The sequence below is a fragment of the Sinocyclocheilus anshuiensis genome, unplaced genomic scaffold, assembly GCF_001515605.1.
Source record: "Sinocyclocheilus anshuiensis isolate Anshui unplaced genomic scaffold, SAMN03320099.WGS_v1.1 scaffold2171, whole genome shotgun sequence".
In the NCBI taxonomy this organism is placed as follows: domain Eukaryota; kingdom Metazoa; phylum Chordata; class Actinopteri; order Cypriniformes; family Cyprinidae; genus Sinocyclocheilus; species Sinocyclocheilus anshuiensis.
In genome coordinates, this window is record NW_015537929.1 from 452,394 (window position 1) to 462,898 (window position 10,505).

Sequence of the window (10,505 nt, forward strand, 5' to 3'; positions counted from 1 at the left end):
AACAGTGAAGCATGGTGGTGGCAGCATCATGCTGTGGGGGTGTTTTTCAGCTGCAGGGACAGGACGACTGGTTGCAATCGAGGGAAAGATGAATGCGGCCAAGTACAGGGACCGTACCCACTGTATATATATATATATATATATATATATATATACATGTATGCATATTCCATCTGCTAAGACCTCCTGAAGATGGTGTGTTCAATGAAGTTCATTTTCAGAGTGTGACTTGTTTAATATCACGGTGATATTTATTACCATGCTCGTATTATAATGGTTAATGGCCATAGTGTCTCATTTTCCATATTTAATCTTTTGTGTCTATCTCCTGTGGTCTGACACTCTGCGACTCAGGCAGGCCGGGATCGGTCTAGAAATGAACCCGATAATGACGATAAGGTGAGTTATTAGGGCCAGGAAAGTGATTAGGAAAACTGGAGAGAGCTGGTGAATTAGGAACCCTCTGAGCATCACTTTGTGCTCCCAAATGACCATTCTCGGTTTTGACAATGATCTTTTAGAGGGTGTCATCCAAGCTGTGAACAGAGCTAATTCCAGTGTCACGGTGCTCAAGAGCACCAAGGGTACACTGTGCACAATGTGAAGGACAAGTACAGGCAAATTCACCAGGACCGGAAAGCCCAGTCTAATCTTAGCGGTGCCCTTTTGGGTTGTTAGAAGGTTTTTCCACATACTCGGGCTGAGAAGTTATAATTAGCTGTGGTGACTTGGACTTAGAAAGGAAGCTGCCGTCTACCGAGTAGGTTTTTTATGAACAGTTTGGGTAACGATTCCTGTTTAAGTCAAACATTTGGGGTAAATACAATTTAAAAAAAATTAAGGATGCATTAAAAGTGACAGTAAAGACATTTGTAATTTTACAAATTAATTCTATTTCAAATAAATGCTGGTCGAAGAACTTTCTATTCATCAAAGAATCCTGGAAAAAAATTGTATCAAGGTTTCCACAAAAATATTAAACAGCAAAAACGTGTTTTTTTAACAATGATAATAATAAGAACTATTATTAATAATTGGGCACCAATAATGATTGAGCACCAAATTCAGATTTGCCATCTTATATATATATCTCATAAATTTTCATTTATATTTCTTTTATGTGTTTCTTATAGAAGAAGCCTGATATTTTATATGTACCTATATTGCAACAATTCTGAAAGTAAGCCTAGAAAACATTTACTTTTATCCAAAGCGACTTACAAATGAGGACAATGGAAGCAATCAAAATCAACAAAAGAGCAATGATATACAAGTGCTATAACAAGTCTCAGTTAGCTTAACGCAGTACACGTAGCAAGGGTTTTTTAAATAATATAATAAATAAAAAGAAAACAGATAGAATAGAAAAAGAATAGAGCAAGCTAGTGTTAGGTTTTTTTTTTGCTTTTGTGAATTGTATAATAAATGAAAAGAAAACAGATAGAATACAAAAAGATTAGAAAGCTAGTGTTAGTTTTTTTTTATAAAGAAAACAAGCAGCAAATGAATAGTGTGCAAGTCTAAAAGGGACAAGAATAGAATTAGAATAGAGAGTGCTAGAGTTAGAGGGTCAAATAAAGATGGAAGAGATGTGTTTTTAGCCGATTCTTGAAGATGGTTGACAGGAGGATCTGGTGGTTAACGGTGTCAAAAGCTGCGGACAGATCCAGCAAGATAAGTATTGAAGATTTGTAACTCTTGCCAGTCTTAGGGCTTCAACAACTGAGACATATGATATGATATGATATGCATATATATATATATATATATATATATATATATATATATATAATTGACATATATATATAAGCAAGATAAGTATTGAAGATTTGTAACTCTTGCCAGTCTTAGGGCTTCAACAACTGAGACATATGATATGATATGATATATATATATATATATATATATATATATATATATAATTGACGTATATATATATATATATATCATTCAGGCTTATTAGGGAGGATTAATTTAAAATGAATGACATTTAAGCATATTTATGTGGTGGGCAAATATAAGGTGTGTTGTGGCACCTAATGGGGTTTGAAAAGGTCTTCCCCTCACCACTCCTCTTTTCTGACTGTGTGGATCTTCACAATGAGCAGAGAGCTGCTGCTTAATTGAGATGCCATATCTAATATGTTGAGATGAGCTAGATGAGAGAGGGGTCTTTCCTTTCCATCTAAAATAATACTTGCAGGGAGGGACAAGAGGTCAAATCCACTCCTGTCCTAAAATAAATTAGGCCAAATGGGAAGTTTTATTCTAGTTTAAATAGCTGGTATTAGACTCACAATGTAGATGGTCTCTCATTCTCTTTCTTCTTTCCTTCCTTCCTTCCTTCCTCTCCCCCTCCCTCTTTCATCCATCTCCATCCTTATTGTGATTCAGTCCCTTTATTTGTTCATTTTAAGTATTTTAAAATAGTTTTATCAAGGGATTGTAGTCATGACCCTCTTAAATTACACCTTACAAATCATGGCCTGTTGCCCAAAATATCTTTTTCTGACCCAATCCAGTTTAATTATTTGTCTATTTTTTTAAGTTACCCTTCTTCGTTTTCACAGAACAAACTTGATTTTGGTGTGTGATTAGGCTTATGGTCAATTATATATAAATAGTCAATTTATTGACTTGTAAAGCTGCTTTGTAATGTTTTACTTGTCTGCCAAAATAATGTAGTTCCTTCATTTGGGGTCTTTTTTCTGCAACTATTGATTAATCCAATCAATTTAGCAATTTGTGTAATTCAATTTTTTTTTTTTTTTATACAGCCATAATAAAATAACTAGTTAAAGCACTTAAAATGTTAACAACTGCTTTGGGTCTTTGCCATGTTTAGTATGTTTGTGTAATGACCACTAAACTCGATTCATAAAGCTTCTATTCCTCTTGTAAGAATTCCTTTTTTCCCCCAAGAATCGCAGCCGTTTACAGACGTCTCACCTTTAATTCTGAGTTAAATATTTGAAATCTCTTTAGAGGCATTTTTTTATTTGGCTCAAACACAGCCCTTGGGGGTTGTTTTAGCTCATATTTAGCTTTTTGGCAATTATAACTCTCACCTGGAGTGTGTCACGATAACAGCACAGCTTCTTGCAATTATACTGCTGTTAGTAAATGACTGTAACCCTCTGATGCTGAAATGCCATTAAAGGATCCCCAAAGGCTATCAACGGTAACAGCAGGACTTTAAACTGCCATTTTCCAGCTTATTTTTAAAGGGGTCATATGATGCTATTTTAAAGATCATTATTTTGTGTATTTGGTGTAACAGAATATGTTGACATGCTTTAATGTTCAAAAAACACATTATTTTTCAAATACTGGCTGACCCAGTGCATTGTGATTGGCCGAACAACACAAGCACGCGTTGGAAATGTAATGCCCCTTACCATAATTGCGAGCGTTAGCTTTCAAAGTAAATATCAAGACAGTTAATAATGTCGTTAGTTCTACCATCAGTTCAAGCCCGAAAGGGCAACAGAGTCACGTGACAGACACAGTGATGATGCAGTACACAAGCCGCGGTTAAAACAGCTGACGTGCTATGATTTCTGACAGGCAGTTCACTCTCCTGTGATGTGATCCTGTTCCCCTCAAGGAAAACTTGAAATCGCATCATATGACCCCTTTAATAATAATTTACACTTTTAAAAATTCCAAGAGTTGGTTTTCACAGCAGTGTCATGAAGGAACCATTTTCGCTTCCTCAAAGAACCGTTAATTAAACAGTTCTTAAAAGGACCACTTTTTCCTTAGCATGAAGAATATTTTTATAATCTGAAGCTGAACCTATTAAGAACCTTTTGTGCAATGGAAAGTTTCTATGGTTCACACAAAAACGAAATTTTGCTGAAAATGTATTCATCCTCAGGCCATCCAAGATGTTGATGAGTTTGTTTCTTCATCAGAACTGATTTGGAGAAATTTAGCATTACATCACTTGCTCACCAACTGATCCGCTGCATTGAATGGGTGCCATCAAAATGAGAGTCCAAACAGCTGATAAAACCATCACAGTAATCCACAAGTAATCCACAACTGTGTGTTTGTAAAAAATTCTAACTGTTTTAATTCAAACTGTTATTTCCAGCTAAAACAGGAGTCTTTTATCTCTAATACTGCTTTCTCCAGTGAAAAAGGCACCTCCTCAGAATCGGGAGAGAAATATGCACAGATCATGAACTGTTTACAAGCAAAAAACAAAACAGTCCAAAATGGTTCTGAACAAACGTGTGGGTGGATTTTGATGTGAGAGGACAAAAGGGCGATGGACTTTCACTGGAAGAAGTGATACTATGGACTATGGGCTGGCATTTTGGCCAGCTACAGTTGGTTTGAAGTTAAAACGCCTTAATGACGGATTTGTTTCTTACAAACATGGAGCTTTTCACTTCACAAGACATTAACTGATGGACTGGAGTGGTGTGGATTACTTAATGTTTTAATCAGCTGTTTAGACTCTTATTCTGACGGCACCCATTCACTGCAAAGGATCCATGGTGAGCAAAAGATGTAATATAACATTTTTCCAAATCTGTTCCAGTGAAGAAACAAACTCATCTACATCTAGGATGGCCTGGGGATAAGAAAGTTCTAACTAAATTTCTCCGTATGTTCACTCAGAATTGTTCCTAATAATGTTGAAGGATCTTCGTGAGTAGAATTGTGGAACTATGTTGGCACAATATGAATATTTCCTTATATTAAAAAAAATGTGGCCTAGAGGGATTCTGTGTTATGGGGGCAAAGTCTTAATTGATTAACCTGTTAATATACTTTATGTTCCAGGTGAGCCAGAGGAAAAGTCAATCCTAGTGATCCAGGAAGTGGTTGAAGAGAGCAGGGACGTGGTAGAGGCCTCAGCCCCATTGCTGGAAAGCTCTCAGCCGAGCCTGGGTGAGGAAGAGGGTCAAAGTGAGGATGGGGACCAAGGGGGCAAGGGGTCCAGTGAGTCTGTAGGCAGTGGCTCTTCCTTTGAAGAGCTGGATGTGGAAGTGGAAGAGGAGAAGGAGGAGAAGAAAAAGGAAGTAGAGGAGGAAGACCAGACCATAATGGACAGCAGAAGCCTGTGATGGGAGAAACAATCGGGAACAGGGAGGAGTGAAGGATAAAGGAGATTAGAGGGAATGTGGGTGAATGATGAGCGCATATGTGAGTGCGGGTGCATGTGTGAGAGGGAGAAAGTTTGTCTGTGTCTTTGAAATCATCAAAGGCTTTTTTTTCTTTCTAAGTCTTTGAAATTAACATCCCTAAATTCTTTGTTATCAGCAAACAAGCAATTATCTCTTTCAGAACCTTTTATTAAAGACTTAATGAAATGCACATTATTCTTTGGCTTTGTATTTATTTCTGAGAAACAAATTGTATATGTTGCTTTCTCTATTGTCTGTCTTCCCACGGTAATCATAAACTACATTCAGGCAGCAAGTAAATCAGGCACATTCTGAAAATGAGGTAAAACTGTTAATGCAACTAAATGGAGCTTAATCAGACATTTTATTTCATTAACATGTTCTACAGCTTAAGTGTTCAGTAGTGTTTGCTTCAAAACATGAATAATTCATTCCAAATGCTGTCTGTTGCTGTAGAATAGAACTGAAAAAGAGTGAGAATAAAAAGTGCATGTTGTTAATGATTGGAGTTTGTTCATGTGACTATTTTTGTGCCCCCTGCATGCAATTTATTTGTTTTTTTGTATAAAATAAAAAATCAATACAAACAAAGAAATTAAGTATACAGGAAATATTCAAGTAAATAAGTATATTTTCTCTTTTTTCCCCATGTATTTTTCTGTCATTTTTCATAACCTAATTAGGAGAGAAACAGGGTTTTCAGCATGAGGAACGTTGTTTGTTTTGGATTATATTTTTCTTACTGTATCAGAATGTTAGAATATCAGTTGTTTCATACTGCCATTTCATCTTTTTTTACTGACAATTACTCCTGTTCAGCGAGTCATTTGATCAGTCTTTTACATTGTGATTCTGCAAGAAAGTATAAAGTATGTGTAAGGCAAATGGGGATGTGTTTGTGGTTTGTGTTCACTTTAACAGCTACTGCAACCTTCTTACTGAACAAAGATATGAAATATACACACTACCATTCAAAAGTTTGTGGTCTGTAAGATTTTTTTTATGATTTTAAAAGTTGTCTCTTAGGCTCACCAATGCTGCATTTATTTGATCAAAAAGTAAAGTAAAAACAGTAATATTGTGAAGCATTATAACAATTTAAAATAACTGTTTTCTGTTTTAGTAATATATATATATATATATATAGAGAGAGAGAGAGAGAGAGAATATATTCCTGTGATGGCAAAGCTGATTTTTCAGCAGCCATTACTCCAGTCTTCAGTGTCACATGATCCTTCAGAAATTATTATATAATTATATACTTATCTGGTGCTAAAAAAATGGTTGTGCTGCTTAATATTTTTGGTGGAAATCGTAATATATATATACAGTGTATATTCTTTAAAAGCAAAGCATTTATTTAAAAAAAATTGTTTGCAACATTGTAAATGTCTTTAAATTAAAGTATTAATTTCTCTCTTTTACTTTCTTTCTTTTTAAAAAAAAATATTTTTGATACCAACCTTTTGAACAGTTGTGTGTGTAGAGAGAGCAAGAGTGTAAAGTTACATCTGTTTAGATGATGTGTTTGCCATGGACAATACAGATCAATACAAGTGCCTTATCCTAAAGCTCCGGCAGGTTCTCTATCTTCTGAACACTTTGTCACAGGATTGCTGTGAGCTTAGTGAAGCACAGAAAAGGAGGAGCATTGGAGTTATGCTTTTTTTTTTTGACCTTGCAATAGTGCTGCTGTAATGAACAACAACCCGAGGCTGAATCTTATTTATACTTATACTCACCACAGTAGCAGTATTACCTGTATGATATTGTTTAATTTGAGTTTGGTTAGTTTTTAAATTCAAAAGAGTACTGAGTCCCTGTCATTTTCCAAGATGTTAGGTAGAATGACAGCTTCAGTCACTATTCACTTTTATTGTATGAAAAAAGAAACCATGAAAGTGAATGGTGACTGAGGCTGTCAGTCCCTAACATTTCTGCCTTGCGTCTCCTTTCCTGTTCCACAGAAGAAAGAAATTCATTGGGGTTCGGAGCAACATGATGGTGAGTAAATAACTGAACTTCCATTTTTGGGTCAACTTTTTCTTTAAATGGTCTGACTTTGCTCACTGCACAGTATGTTCTTTTGTATATCAATGTATTATTTACTAACTCTGTCACTTACAATGCAACGTGTTTAGGATCCATCGAGGAATATGCCATCTGTAAGTAATCTTTTTTTTTTTTTTTTTTTTTATACGTTGGTGATTTCGCAAGCATATAGTTTCTTGCAAGTTATAAAACGTTGATAAGCAAAGATGGGATGTGACTGGCTCAATGTGTAAAAGGGTCAATACACAAACTATGTTCAGTTTGAGAAAATTCTCACGGGAGGTCGTGCCCTGTTATGTTGAAACTTGTCTATCGACCTGAAATGGGACATTGATCTCATGATGTGTGATTCTGACAAGCCAACCTTAATATATCGCCGTCGCAGACTGGTGCTTGGCCAATTAAACAAAATCGACCCAATCTGACGTCTCTCGACGTATTTACATATTATGTGTCTCGCGGAGCAGTTAGAACAGACCGAGTCAAGTTGTTATCAGCATAGTTGTCTCGACAGTTCACGATATGCGGTCAGTGATTGTTTCTGTTACTGGTTAGACATGCCGTTGTAGATGTTTTGTGCCAGTGGTCGGTGAATTGGAAACGCATCTACCATACATGTTCACTTTCGTGTTGTTTTTCAGTTGAAGAAATCCAGTCGATATTTTGAGCTCACCGTTTCAGGGTTAGACATCAAATTAGTGTAAATGCAATCCTATCAGAGCACGCACGCGTGCACACGCGCGCTCTTAGAGTCGTCAATATGGCATTAGACTTATGCATAACAGCTTATGCTATAACACTTCAATGCATTTCTGTAACGCTCTGTAATACTTAGAAAAGTTGTGTGCATAGTGAAGCGAGTATTTAGCGTTTTTAAGTAATTCAGTCGAGGGGGTCAAAAAAAAAATCTCAAGGAATCCAATGACGCAAGCGACGCCTTTTCAGCACCACGGACAGTCCCAAGCGCTCAACGCAAACTTCACCCGCTGATTGAAACCTGGATTCCACTGCTGGAATTCAGCCATATGTTTTAAATGCAACATTACAGTAATACGAAACTGTCAGCAAGGATACGAAGAGAATAGAAGGACTTTTAACCGGATGTCTTAGTAGATCCGCCAGGAATCTGTCGATGAGAGGTGAACTGGACAGGTCAGGTAAGATGGTTATCGTCTGATTCTTATCTGTTGATATACATTTCTCATATGTGATTTCTGGAGATCGGTTAGTTCGACAAAAACGGACAGGAATGAACTTAGCGTTGTTAAGAGTTAAAAAGATGTATGGCATTTTGCCACCTGACACGATCAAGAAATAATAATAACAACAACAACAAATGTCCTCTTTAAAATAAAAAGCATTACATTGTTTTTCATTTGCACAAGTCTTTCGGGTTAAGACGTTTTCAAAAAGGCAACACAAGCGTCACATCAGATGAGCAGTCGCACAGGTAACATCTCATCACATATCGCTTTGAATAGCAACACACTCCCGCTCCGGGGTGTGTCTGGAAACGCATCTCTGGATGTATAGAAAGCGTGTTCCCAGTACTCCAACTTTATTTATGTAAAAGTCGTGGCTTGTTGCGTGTATGTTCAACAGTTTGTGACGTGAAAAAGCAGCGGATATATTTAATCAGCTTCAGATTAACATATCACAAGTTTGTTGACGGTTTACGTGACGAATCTTATTAAAAACGACTTTAAAGGCGTTTACGGTTTCATTTCAAAGCTTGTCGACTTTTCCCTCCACTCTGAAACTGCGAGTCGCTTGAAGAACCTTTTGAAGCACCTTTATTTTTAAGAGTGTATGTGTGTTTGGCTTTGGGCGAGCATGGCAGCCCATGCTATACTCAAGCTGTGGTTTAAAAATAATAGCAACCCATACAGAGACGAACAACCGCTATGGTTAGTTTTAAATAATTCAAGCTCGCGCTGGACATGCTCTTATCTTCTGTGAAGACATTATCGAGAGTCAAGAATCGCGCCACGCAGCAAGTCTCTGCTCACTAGAGTTGGAAAACGAGAACCAAAACGGATCCCTGAACTAAATTATTTTTATGACGATCGGTTACGTTAACATTTCACTTGTGTGCATTCTTTTGCCATACGGATGGAACAACGCAGAAACAAGTCGTGTATTCCGATTCCCGAACGAATGACTCTTGTGAGTCGGTTCTATTTAGTGAATCAAGAAGAGTTATGAATCAGTCGAATGTGTATGTATATTTTTGTAATAATCCGTAGTCTGTCTATCTATCTATCTATCTATCTATCTATCTATCTATCTATCTATATGAAAGATATAACACCATGTCAGATTATTTTTTTTTTTTAATAAAATAAATAAATAAACAGAATCACTGAGTTGGAAAACGGATCACCTTAATGATCCAGTCAGTAAGTTCAGTTAAATTTGATGGTGACCGTTTGTGGACTGCAGTCTTCAGGTCATTCCATAGATTTTCAATGGGGTTTCAGTCAGGGCTCTGACTATAGGCCAGGCAAGGACATTCACCTTTTCTCCTTTAACCACTGGTCAGTTTTGCTGTTGCATATTGGAAGGTAAACCTTCTTCCCATTGACAACTTTCTGGCAGAGGGCAGCAGATTTTCCTCAAGAATTTGACGGTATTTTGCCCCATCCATATTTCCTTCTATCCTGACAAGTGCTCCAGTCCCTGCTGCAGAGAAACACCCCATAACAGGATAGCACCACCTCCATGCTTTACTGTAGGAATGCTGTTTGGATGGTGAGCTGTATTGGATTTCCGCCAGACATTTAGTTTGGTGTTGAGGCCAAATAATAGAATTTTAGTCTCATCTGCCTCAGAATCTTCAAGGTGCATTTTGGCAAAGCTCAGCTGTGACTGCATGTGGCCTTTCTTGAGGAGTGGATTTTTTCTTGCAACCTTAAGGCCTTTGAATTTTTTTGTAGCCATCTCCTGACTTGAGCCTGTCCACAACTTCTGGGAGATCTTTTGACTGTGCCTTGCCACCCATAGTTGATTGTTTGCTTCAGCTGCACTACCAAGGACTGAAATGCTCCAGGAAAGCTCTTTTCATGCTGAGCTAATCAAAATGACCACAGCTGATCACAGATGAAAGTCAAATGGCTTTGTGTGCCATTGAGAATGTGATTAGCTACACCTGATTGAGTTTACAAGTCAGTTTTTTATGAGTGGGGTGATCCTTTTTCCAACTCAGTGATTGTTTTTAAACAATTTTCTGACATGTTGGTGTTATATCTTTCACAAGTTGCACTGAGTAAAAACACACACACACACACACACACACACACACATATATATATA

The 10,505-nt window shown here is 37.0% G+C and overlaps 2 protein-coding genes across 2 annotated transcripts in view; both read left to right on the top strand.

The window, feature by feature from the left end:
* LOC107657929 (testis-expressed sequence 264 protein-like) overlaps positions 1 to 6,018 on the top strand; it is a 79,408-nt gene extending 73,390 nt beyond the window's left edge. Inside the window, exon 4 of the mRNA XM_016446267.1 lies at positions 4,798 to 6,018. Coding sequence (XP_016301753.1) covers positions 4,798 to 5,081 — 284 coding nt within the window. The 3' untranslated portion in view covers positions 5,082 to 6,018. The remainder of the gene's footprint in view (positions 1 to 4,797) is intronic.
* Positions 6,019 to 8,183: 2,165 nt separating this feature from the next.
* The window catches only part of LOC107657935 (metabotropic glutamate receptor 2-like), a 42,484-nt gene continuing 40,162 nt past the window's right edge, over positions 8,184 to 10,505 (top strand). Inside the window, exon 1 of the mRNA XM_016446280.1 lies at positions 8,184 to 8,350. The gene's annotated coding sequence lies outside the window, so the exon portion shown is untranslated. The remainder of the gene's footprint in view (positions 8,351 to 10,505) is intronic.